The sequence below is a fragment of the Astyanax mexicanus genome, chromosome 23, assembly GCF_023375975.1.
Source record: "Astyanax mexicanus isolate ESR-SI-001 chromosome 23, AstMex3_surface, whole genome shotgun sequence".
Lineage (NCBI taxonomy): Eukaryota > Metazoa > Chordata > Actinopteri > Characiformes > Acestrorhamphidae > Astyanax > Astyanax mexicanus.
This window is the reverse complement of record NC_064430.1, coordinates 20,430,887-20,443,941: the sequence shown is the minus strand read 5'-3', so window position 1 is coordinate 20,443,941 and position 13,055 is coordinate 20,430,887. Positions and strand designations below refer to the sequence as shown.

At 39.9% G+C, this 13,055-nt stretch overlaps 1 protein-coding gene across 1 annotated transcript in view; it reads right to left on the bottom strand.

The window, feature by feature from the left end:
* cntnap5b (contactin associated protein family member 5b) overlaps window positions 1-13,055 on the bottom strand; it is a 149,712-nt gene that overhangs the window by 42,904 nt on the left and 93,753 nt on the right. Inside the window, exon 10 of the mRNA XM_049471072.1 lies at window positions 10,223-10,394. Within this exon, the coding sequence (XP_049327029.1) occupies window positions 10,223-10,394 (172 nt within the window). The remainder of the gene's footprint in view (window positions 1-10,222; window positions 10,395-13,055) is intronic.

The following is a 13,055-nucleotide window of genomic DNA, read 5'->3' as shown; positions in this document are numbered from 1 at the left end:
TTACCCACAATGGCCACTTTATTGGAAATACACATCATTCAATAATCAATATCCAACAATACCCATTGTTTTCCTACGATTCTTTTTTGTCTGATTAGACACTGACCAATTTATTGGAAACTCCCACTGCCAGAAACTAACCAACAAGGTCAAGGGGCTATAAGAAATGGTGTTTCCACTAATGTGGCCAGGCAGTGTAGAGTCTGAGTGAATGTATCTCTCAGGCTCCTGTAGAGTCTAAATCATAAGGACGATCACACAGCGAAGAGTTAAACCTCATTACTACGCCGCATCAATCTGGTAAACTGAATTACGGTCTTGGCAGCGTGCTGCGGCTGATCTAATGCCAGGTTTCTGCTGATCATTAAACACTCATTAATGTAAGGAGAACCCTTATCCAGATTCAGAACCGCACTCCACACCTCACATTACTTATTCTGTTACTTAGGAGAAGCTTCGGTGCTTCTCAGCCTCACAATCTGATTGGTTGAGAAGTGCTCTTGGTTGAGAACAGCACAGCCTTCTCACACTAAATCTGTATCACTCCAAAAAAACGGCATATACACATTTTTATATGTGCTCATACAACCTGCAAAAATGAATCAAATGGATGTCTTTAACATAATGTTTGACCTGCAGCCAGTTTGGACAGACTCTGAAGAAGAGTGCGACTCCACACGTACATCAAATTCTTTCTTTTTTATAATCTTATTTCTAATTTTTTTCCCATTTTGTCCCCAATTACCCAACCCACTCACTAGGACTCCCCCTATCACTAGTAATGCCTCAACACACCAGGAGGGTGAAGACTAACACATGCTTCCTCTGATACATGTGAAGTCAGCCACCGCTTCTTTTCAAGCTGCTGTTGATGCAGCATTGCCGAGCAGCCAGCGAGCTTAGAGGAAAGCGCAGCGACTCGGTTCCGGTACATCAGCTCACAGACGCTCTGTGCTGCGGACATCACCCTAGGCGTGATGTGGGGAGAGAGCGCCATCTACCCACCCACTCTAAGCGCCGGCAGCTTGATGGCAAAGCTGCATGAGCAGGGGTTCGAACCTGCGATCTCCCGCTCAAAGTGGCAGCACTTTAGACCGCTGAACCACTTGCCGTCCACATACATTAAATTCTGAATCTACCATTACCACAAAAACGTGACGGCAGGGCAACTGGATGCGCTAGAACTGGCTCGAAATGAGCAAAATCCAGTTGGACAAAGTGCTTTACGGACTGGCTCTTACAAAATGACTTTGGGAACAGTTGAAAAGGCTGAGCTGAACCTAATACTAAGGCAGTTCTATGGCAGTTCTACCACAAAAGGTAAGCTTGGACAACGTATGGGGCTCAACAGGTACCTTAACGAGCCTCCACTCGGTCCTGGTGTTTGAAAAGTTATAAATACAGTTTCTATTAGTTTCAGTTAACGAAAATGTTTTTTTCACTTTCAGTTTTCGTTGATTTTTTTTTTCCTTTTCAGAAAACGTGTTGAAATGATGTCCTTCAGTAATCGATGGTAGACTACAGATACAGCAGATAGAGACTATGTGGAGAAATGCTGGAGAACTCCTTTAAAAAGCATTAAAAGACTAGATCTGAAGCTCCAGTTCATCTCTCTCTTCTTCTCTTTCTCTCTGTATGTCTGTGTGCAGGAGTGTGTTTGTGGAGGAGTGATGTGTGTGTATAATCTGATCCAGAAAGAGAAGCTGGAGTGTTCCGGCTGTTCCGGCTGACAGGCTGCAGTACACACAGCGTTCATCATATTAAGTGTGCGTCGATAACACCGCTCTCAGGGAACGTCGGCAGAAAGCTGAGGGTCGTGAGGCTGGACTTTATGAAAGGCCATCAAACTTCGAAACCTGTACTCTGCTACACCTAGCAGAGAGAGGCTTCCCCAAATAACTGTCTAAAGATCTGAAAACGAAAGCAATCGATGCCCTCAAGCCAGAGGAAGTCTTTAGAAAGGTCTTAAGTCTTAGGCTTGTGGTTTATACAGCACTGACTGTTAAGAAAGGGCAATTCAGGGGAACTGTGGAAGTCAACACCAAGGGAACTTTTAAAAAGAACTTCTATTATGCTGGTAAGAAAGGTAAATCAAAACGCCTGCGCAACTGTGAAGAACATGTTGTAAGGTTTGGTCAAGAAGGTGATGCACCAGTCTACTGTGCACCATTGGTTGCACAAACATATGCTTTATTGTAGAGTCATGCGAAGAAATGTTACCTGTGACCTGAGGCTACAGAACATCTAGAGAAGCCAAAGAGTTTTGGAAACAAGTGCTGTAGATTTGTGAAAAGAGTACCTTGCCAGCTGTGAAACATGGGGGTGGATGTATCAGAGGTATAGAGGCATGAGGACCAGCACCAGATGGTTCTGAGAGAGTTTCTTCCCTCAGGCCATCAGGCTGCTAAACAATCAGTAGCAGTGTTCAGTCCGCAGTCCAATATAAACTTTAATGAACCATATTGTGATGTGACAATAAAACAATTTGATTTGATTTGAACTATCAATTAAAAAAGGCTAAAGCTCTAAAAAGAGGATGACTTATACAATACAAAAATCTTCATAAAACACAAAAACTTAAGCTTTTGCAATGCTCCCCATAGTCTCCTGGCTTGAGAATCTTTTTGGCAGGAAGAAGAAGAACCAAGAATATCTCCAAACCTGATGCCTTCTAAATTTGGCTTGTTGGCAACATTTATTTTTAATAATTATTTTTTGACAGTTGCATAGAGGAGCCCATATATACGTATCTATACATCTATACTTTCATATAGTTCACTATCACAACACAAATAAGGAGGATCGTTAGGAAAAATAAGTAACTTGTGGTTTCTGGACACAGCCGAAGCCAAACTGCAACCTGTACAAACGTATAATTTCTTGAGCGACTGTCTGCAGCTATTTTGGTGACAAAATTATACACATTCTTTACTTAGGTAGAATGTGCATAAATAGTATAAATACTAGTATAGATACTAGGGTTTAAACATACTGTATTCTGTAGGAGTTAAAGTGTCAACTCAAGCTTTTTAGTATTTAAGTAAAAGTGTAAAACTGCTTAAAGTATAATAGTGAAAGTAATGGATGAGGGAAAAAATGTCATTAGGGCAAAAGCTTGGGCTGCTCCACAGGAGTCAATAACACACTATCCCGCCTCTTCCCCAAAACACATTTTTCTAATAGCCCTGTGTAAAAGCGATGATGTTATATTAAAATGGAAATGTTTCAAATTATGGGATACACTAGGCTCCCTGTTTCAGCAGCATATATACCCATTCAAAATGAATGCATGCTAGTACAATGCACATTTGGGACTTTTCGAGTTTACTCGAGTTCTGTTAAGCATGTGCAATGGATCACCTTTATACTAGGCAACATACGTCTGCTATGTTCTTGTTGGAGTGTGGCAGTGTGATGTGTGCATGCGTGATGGATTATATAAACCAATAGGGTGTTGGAATGGTATATGTTTATACTTCTCTACATCCAATCACAATCAGATTCACTCTATCTGGACGGAGAGATTCATCTGGATAGGTTTTTTTTTGTTTACATTGAGAAGATGGAATGAAAACAAGCTGAAAGGAAATAGGAGTAACAAGGCTATTTTTTTAAATGTAATGAGTAGAAAGTTTAGATAATTATGTGAAAACAAAAAAAAACACTATCAGTGTTGCTATAGTTTCCTTCTAATTACATTTTTTTTTACTTTACTTAGCTTAGCTTTACAGGTCTCACCAACTTAAGCTAAGTAAACAAAACTGTCATTCTTAAAAAAAAATCTTTTAAAGTCAAACAAGCACTGGATGTTAATCTATACAGATTTCTTTCCTAAAAAAAATATATATTATATACTGGGTGAGTAAAGCACTATCGTCTTTTTACAGTAAGCTTAGATTTCTAGATTTCCACTAAGGCTAGCCAAAGTTAGCGGCTAATGCCACCCCACAAGCGCTGCACCAAGGAACCCTCTGTGTTTTCCGATAAGCCAGGGCAATATTAGCTAGCGGTTCATCCGACATAGCTTGTTTTAACATGGTAAACACACAGGCTACGGTCATACTCACATCTGAACGTCAAAAGAGCTAGCACTTAATATGGTAAGCGGCTAATGCTAATGCTGCTCCAGCAGTGCTAGCTGGGGCTAGCAGCAGGCTACAGGCCGATAATACTCACCTCTGAACGGCAAAAGAGCTAGCGATTAACGTGGTTAACGGCTAATGCTAATACTGCTCGAGTCTTAATGCTGGAGAACTATAAACTGAAACTCCTGTATAACTCTGCACTTTAGTGAAGTGGCTTTTCTGTTTCTTATAACCTGACTGGCAAAATTCATACAAACCTTTAGTTTTTAGGAAAATTAAAGATTAAAAATTGTTCATTATTTAACACCTCTGTTTCTAACATACGACTTTACTATTGCTTGTGTATACTAACTAAATGCAATTAAATCACCCATACAGCAAAGTTTCAACATCTATATGGATGAACTCCTGTTTAATACCCTTGAATCCAGATGATGCACTTGAGGAGCATGTGTCTAAATACTTTTGACCCTATATATATATATATATATAATGTATTGTACTGTATAAGGTATAATAAATTGATGTTTGGATCGTATGTGGAACCCTAGATACTCTGACCCTGCTTAGATCGTTGTCTTTGTGGAAACGTTAGCCGCCGACATCAAAGCCCATTGATTAGAGGTGGACTTCCTCTGATATGTAAATTATTGATGAAGAGCTAGCATGGCCTAACCTAGCCTAGCACCCCCTCCCTCCATGCCCACCTGGCGGCCTGCGGCTTTATCGGCCTGATCAATGCCAACTGGGCACACAGCCAGAGGACTAAGATCCTGCTCTCCAGAATACACACACTCTCACACACACACACACATGCACACACATGCACACACACACACACTCATCCCACAGGAGCCTGCGGTGGGGAGCTCATTTACAGGCTCCAGTGTCTTAAAGCGATAATTCAGCAAAAAAAAATCTGATTTATACCCTGCCCACACACACACACACCATTTACACACACACACACACACACTCTAAGTGTGGTCCATCATGTGAGATACGTTCATTTTCTTTACTTTTATAATGTAGAGGCACGGTAACACTTTATTTGAAGGAACACAAATTAGGCGCTTATTAATGTCTTACTATTTGCTTAATAAAGCCTTAATTAGACATTTGTAAATTATTTATTCACTACTTATTGGGCTTTATTCTGTGTTATTAAGTGTTATTGGTGCTTAATTAGTGGTTTGTTATGTGGAAACGATTAATAATGCCTGTATTAGTTCTTATAGTGCACTATAAACAGTTATGTTACATCTAACAGAAAATAAAACTGCTTGAATTCAATAGAGAATAAAGATGTTTTCTGTTCTTTTTATTAGGACAATTGCATTTTTGCATGAACATAACCTCACTTAAGAATATGGTACACTTCTTGGTCTATTAGTGACTTTTTACGCTTGTATTAGCTAGATTGTGATGGAGATTGACTTATTAAATGTTTATTTTGTAATTTTGGTGTCTAATTAGTGATAACCAGAACCTCACTTTAGAATATGGTACACTTCTTGGTCTATTAGTGACTTATTAACCCCTTATTAACTCAATAATAAACATCCAGCACAGCTATAACCTTGCCAAACTCACATAGATCAAACTGCTGCCAATTAAACACTAATAACATGTAGCATTAGCTAATAATTAATGCTTAATAATCTGGTTAACAAGGTGCTAACATAACAGTTTATAGTGCCCTATAAGAACTAATACAGCCATTATTAATAATTTCCACATAACAGACCGCTAATTAAGCACCTTTAACACTTATAGCATAGAATAAAGCCTAATAAGTAGTGAACAAATCATTTACAAATGTCTAATTAAGGCTTTATTAAGCAAATAATAAAACATTAATAAGCGCCTAGTTTGTGTTCCTTAAAATAAAGTGTTACCAGACGCCCTTATTATAATTACAGTCCCTTCCAAAAGTAGTGGTACAGTGAGGCTGTAGATTTGAAACTATTTGGGTTTAATATTAAAACATGAATATGAGACAAAATACCAACATCTCAGCTTTTATTTTCAAGTATTTTATTCACATCTGGATCTGATAACCAACATGAAAACCAGAGAGCTTTCTATGGGTGAAAAACAAGCAACTGTGAAGCTGAGAGAAGATGGAAAATCAATCAGAAACCATTAGAGCACAAATATTGTTCATCGCCAGAACAATCGTTCTGAATGTCCCGAAGAAGAAAGTCGTCACTGGTGTACTGACTAACAGATGTCGAACAGGTAGACCAAGCAAAACCAAAGCAGTTGATCACACAAAAACATTGTGTGCAATGTAAAAAAGACAACAGCAACAACCTCCATTTAAAGTGTCCATTGATAGTTATATCTGGTGGTGAAGGGAGGGGCTCAAAGCTGTTTACTTGGTGTAGGGTCAGGGCTTTTAGCCATTTAGGGGTTTAGTGTTATCAGTGGGGTTAGAGAGGGTCTTAAAGTTGCTTGCATCACCTTACTTGGTTTCACCATTCGCTGCAATTACAATTGTAAGTGCTTTGGGGTTTGTCTCTAGCAGCTTGGCACATCTAGAGACTGAGATTTCTGCCCCATTCTTCTTTGCAAAACAGCTCAAACTCAGCCAGGTTGGATGGAGAGCATCTCTGAACAGCAATTGTCATGTCTTGCCACAGAAGCTCAATGTAATTTAAGACTGGGCCATTTTTTAATACATAAATATTATTTGATATAAACCCTTCCACTGTAGCTCTGATACTCTTCCATAAAGGAGTGCATAACTTACAGTTGTCCTGTGGACAGATTCTCCCACCTGAGTTGTGGATTTCTGCAGCTCCTCCAGAGTGACCATGGGCCTTATGGCTGCATCTCTGACCAGTGCTCTCCTTAATTGAGCTGTCAGTTTGGGTGGATCATGGCCATGTCTTGCTAGGTTAGGTTTACAGTTGTAGAAAACTTTTTCTATTTTTGGATGATGGATTGAACAGTGCTCCTTGTGATGCTCGGAGCTTGGGACATGTTTTCTAATCAAACCCTGCTTTAAAATTCTCTACAACTTTGTCCACAACTGACCTGTCTGGTGAATTTCTTGGTCTTCATGACGCTGTTAGTTCAGTAGTGTTCTCTAACAAACCACAGAGGGCTTTACAGAGCAGGTGTTTACATTTATATTGAGACTACATTTTACACACAGCTGGACTCTTAGTAACTAATTAGTAACTAATTAAGTGACTTCTTCACACTTTTTTATCAGATTTTTATTTGGTAAAAATATTAAAAACCATGTATTGTTTTCGTTCCACTTCACACTTATGTAATACTTTGTGTTTGTCCATCACTTAAAATCTCAATTTGCTAAGTGCGGACCACGCCTAAATGAAGTAGAGAAAGGAAGGAAAAAGGAGAGGGAACTCGGGGAGTTTTGGGCTGGAGTTCCTAACTGCGTGCTAAAGGAGCGTGCATTTATATCCCCCCCTTTTTATTTAATAGGAAGTGATAGATTAGAAGAGGGGGGGGGGTTGTTGGGGAGGAGATGGGTTGCGAACTTTCGCCACGAAAGGTAGTTAGTTAGGGCAGGTATTTATAGGGCGGTTGATTGATACGGGGTGGAGTTAGAACGTAGGGTTCGGGCGTGGTCCTTCTCCCAATCTTTTGTTATTACATTACATCATTAAAATACAAGTTTGTGGTTGTAAGGTGACAAAATGTGGAAAAGTTCAAGGGGTATGAATACTTCTGCAAGACACTGTATACTTATACTTCATGTGAAGTAGGTGAGGGAGGGTCTTGAAATCTCAGTCTAGTAGATAGGAGGGGCTTATATTTATATATGGTGGTGAGGGGAGGGGCTTGACATTAAATTTAGTGGAGCAAGGTGAGTCTATACTTGGGATGGTTCAGATGTGTTATGTATAGGCATGTGTTGCATTGTTGCTGGTGGGAGGGGCTTATAAGCTCACATTCAGGAACACATTCAGCTGTTATTGAAAAAAAAATGAAATTTAGGGTTTAGTGTCTCTAAAACATTGTTCTACAAGCTTACAAGTGACCTGGAGCCCAATGGACTCAATCCTAAAACAACAGCTTCCCACACACACACACACACACACACACACCCAAAACACACACACACACAGTACACAAACACCGACCCCTCACACACACCCACATGCTCACACACACACTCCAAACACTGTCTGGGCAGTAACAGTGCCAGGAGCCCGGTCCAGGGGCTAATTCGTGGTCCAGCCGGTCCTGCCAATGGCTATTTACCCCCTGCCAAAGAGGAGCATTAGCTGCAGTGAAAACCTGACTGAGTGTGCCAGAAAGAAGAGTGACAGAAAACAAAAAAATCACTCTTTCACTTTTTCTTCCCTCTAACAGAAGGTGCTATAACAAATAAAATTAAAAACTATCTATCTATCTATCTATCTATCTATCTATCTATCTATCTATCTATCTATCTATCTATCTATCTATCTATCTATCTATCTATCTATCTATCTATCTATCTATCTATCTATCTATCTATCTATCTATCTATCTATCCCAGTCCCAGCTTTTAAATGCTTTATTTTATTTTAGTTATATATACATACAGCTCTGGAATCAGTTTTTCAATCAGTTTCTCTGATTTTACTATTTATAGGTTTATGTTTGAGTAAAATGAACATTAGTTGTTTTATTCTATAAACTACAGACAACACTTCTCTCAAATTCCAAATAAAAATATTGTAATTTAGAGCATTTATTTGCAGAAAATGAGAAATAAAAAAAAAAGATGCAGAGCTTTCAGACCTCAAATAATGCAAATAAAACAAGTTCATATTCATAAAGCTTTAAGAGTTCAGAAATCAATATTTGGTGGAATAAGCCTGTTTTTTAATCACAGTTTTCATGTTCTCCCCTCCACCAGTCTTACACACTGCTTTTGGATAACTTTATGCCTTTACTCCTGCTGCAAAAATTCAAGCAATTCCTCTTGATTATATTCCAGAGGTTTTCAATTTGGTAAAAGCAAAGAAACGTATCGTTTTTTTAAAAGTGCTCGCTTATTGTTTTTATTGTGTTGCAGTATGTTTTCACTATTTACAATATTATGGTCTGCCTTCTTACCTTCAAGCTTGTTTCTGGTTGCACTTGAACCCCAAAGGAGAAAGTGAAACCAAAGTAAAGGTAAATTCTCAAATGTTTCTTTGTGATCTGTAGCTTGATTTTTAGTAGAGAAAAGTTGATTAAATGGAATTACCATTTCCTGTAGTGCAAAGTGTGACTTTATGCTGTGCAGTAACTCTTGAGAATTGCAATTATTAATTATTGAGAATATTTCAAAGCTCAAATTTAACTCTAGCCTAGTCTATGCACGCAAAAAAGAGTTGATCTAGACTCACAGAGAGACAGAAAATCATCTCTCTTAGCTCTGTTTAAAATTCTGTTCAAGTGCTGTGAGCTACTTTATATATTTATATGGATTATGATACTGAACGTATTGATTTTGAATGGGAGCGTAGGTGGTGGTAACAGCAGTACGCTGCGCTATTTTCAGCTATCCGTTCATATCACCTCGCTTTTGTGTGTTTCAAAGAGATAAGAGAGCTCACACACACTCTCCCACACACACACACACACACACACACATACACACACTCTCACACACACACACACACACACTCTCACACACACACACACAGACACAAGCGCGGTAAGTACCACTTGCAGAGGTGCTATTTCTCTAAACAATGGCGCTAATCTCCACTCTCCCACTTGCTAATTAGCACAAATTCTACTTTCCCCATTCAAATCTCCTACACAACGTGCTAAAGGTTACGTACATCATTCCGAACCGCCGCCATCGGCCGATCGGCGACTTGTTTAATACATGCAAATTGTAAAACGACGGCCACGGGTCCTCATCCGCCCCACACAGGTGATTAGCATAGCGACAATTAGCTCGTTCCAGAGATTCGCAAAGAGCGAAGAGTGTGGGAATCATCTCCCTCATCCCAGCATCTTCCTGTTCCCGTGACACGCCTGCTGTTTTGACACTTTGTTGTGCCCTTGTCATTCACTTTGTCCCAATAAGCAAGTAGGAATCACCTCTCAGACGCGGCGGCGCTACTTAGCACATCAAAGGATTAGCGCAATTAGCATTTCAAAGCGAAGTGTACCTGTCCCGGACGCCACAGATGTCAATTTGGAGCTCGCTGTAGTTTCCCAGAAGGCCTTGCTGCACGCGGTACAAGTCGATTGGGTGGCCGTTGACGACGATGGAGCGCATGCAGCCCTGATAGGTCAGAGTGGGGTTCCGGCAGCCCTGATTGGCCAGTGCTGCAGGACATCCTGGGTTAAAAAGAACAAAATAGAATAGGTAATGGTTAAGATGTCTGTGTGGTTTTTAAGTATCAACATCAGTTTTAAATATTGTTTCATTATAGTTTTTTTAAGTTGCAGTTTGTTTAGGATTGATATACACTACTGGTCAAACATTTTAGAACACTCTCATTTTTTTACCCTTTATTTTTTCCATTTAAGCTCTTCAGGTCCAGTCAAGAATAAGAAATTTTACAAAATTAACTAACACATTAAAATTCTTTGATCCAGCTGTATGTTTAGGATCATTGTCTTGCTGGAAGGTGAATCTTCTTTCCAGTTTTAAACCAGAGACAGCGCATTGCATTTAGGCCAAACAGCATGGCTTGTGGTACACTGCAAACAGCACTTTTAACAACAGTCTTTCTTTTAACAATGGTTTTCATTTTGCCACTCTTCCATAAAGGCCAGATTTGTGGAGTGCACAACTAATAGCTGAGCTGTGGACAGATTCCCACACCTGAGCTGTGGATTTCAGCAGCTCCTCCAGAGTGACCATGGGCCTCTTGGCTGCTATTCTGACCAGTGCTCTCCTTGCTCGATCAGTCAGTTTGGGTGGACGGCCATGTCGTACATTTAGGTTTGTTACAAAATGTGAAAAAGCGGTATGAATACTTTTGTATTCACAGAGATTTGTTTTGTTTTTGCTTTTTTGTCATACTGATAGTTTTCTGATAATCAAACAAACTTTAATATCAGACGAAGATAACCTAAAATGTGAAAGTAAAAGTGCTTTGGGTCATTGTCCTGCTGCAGAACCCAAGTACTCCTGAGCTTGAGCTCACAAACAGGTCAGATATTCTCCTTCAGGATTGTCTGGTAAACAGCAGAAAGCTTGGTTCCATCTATTACAGCAAGTTTTACCAGACCCTGAAGCAGCAAAGCAACCCCAGACCATCACACTACCACCACCATGTTTTACATTCAGTATTATTTCTGAAATGATGTGTTGATTTTACACCATATGTAACAGGACACACCTTTCAAAAGCTCCACTTTTGTCACATAAGTCCAAAGAAAATTTACCTAAGGTTTTGGGGATCATCAACTTTTGCATGGTTGCCATTTTCATCCAGTCTCTCAATCTTCTTATTGAATCATAAACACTGACCTTAACTGAGGCTAAAGTGAGACCTGCAATCCCTTTAAATGTTGTTCTGGGTTCTTTTGTGACCTCCTGGATGAGTTGTTCATGTCCTTTTGGAGTAATTTCGGTTAGCCGGCCGGCCACTCCTGGGAAGGTTCACCAGTGTTCCATGTTTACTCTATTTGAGAATAATAGCTCTTACTGTGGTCTGCTGGAATCCCAAAGCCTTAGAAATGATTTTGTAACCTTTTCCAGACTGGTAGTTTGTCAATGACTCTGTTTCTTTAGATAAAGGGCACAATAATGTGTTGCTTTTTGAGATCTTTTATCTGCTTCATGTTGTCAGACAGGTTCTATTTAAGTGATTAATTTATTCTACAGGTTTGGTAGTAATCTGACCTGGTTGTGGTTAGTAGTAACATTGAACTCAGCTTTCCAAAAAGTGTGATTAATCACAGTTTATAGGGGGTAAACACTTTTTTACCACTGTGTATAAAGAAAAAACAAAATCAGTTTTCCACGATAAACATGCCGTAATGCTTCTGCTGGATCAGCCTGTGCGTCCCCTGTTGATCTAGCAGAAGCACTGATGGCAGTTCCCCAGAAACCCAAAAAAGAGCAAATGTCAGGTCAAAAACGACACCGCGGCCAGACTTTAGGGATAAAGAAAATGATAGGGCAGCAAAGCTGGGGGTCAGAAATGATAGGGCAGCAAAGCTTAGCGGCTATATTTATCTGCGGACTGACGGCACCATCAGTCACTGTAAGTGAAGGTGGCAAACTGCAAACTCGTGACACTGTATAACACCATCTGCTCTTCCACTGATTAAGCAGCAGACACCGAAAAAATGACACCCCCCCAAACCACCCACACACACACCGTACACTCTACTTACTGCAAAAATCTGTCTAGACTAACACTTATGAGGAGGTCATGACATTGAACATCCCCTGGAAAAAAAAAAAAGTATTCTCTAGCTTTGCCAATTTGCTCTGGGCCTGGAGTGAAGAGTGAAGAGGAGAATCCAAAGCCACTTTTACACTGCAGGGTTGAACAGGTTGGAAAACTAACAATGCTCATCACCCTGAAAAAAAACAAACATCCCACTGTGAAACATGGTGGTGGCAGCATCATGCTGTGGGGATGCTTTTATTTTATTTTTTTCATCAGATACAGGAAAGTAGGTCAAATCAGAGTTGATGGGAAGATGGATGGAGCTCAATAAAGGTCAATCCTTGAGAAAAAAAAAACATGTTGGAGGCTGCAAAAGACTTGAGACTGGGAAGGAGATTCACCTTCCAGCAAGACAATGACCCTAAACATACAGCCAGAGCTACAGTGGAATGATTTAGATCAAAGAATATTCATGTGTTAGAATGGCCCTGTCAAAGTCCTGACCTAAAAAGCACTGAGCTTCTGTGGCAAGACATGAAAATTGCTGTTCACAGATGCTCTTCAGCTCTGTGATGTCATCATGATGCAATGGAAGAGAATTCCAGTGGCAACCTGTGAAGCTCTAGTGAACTCCATGCCCAGTGTTGTT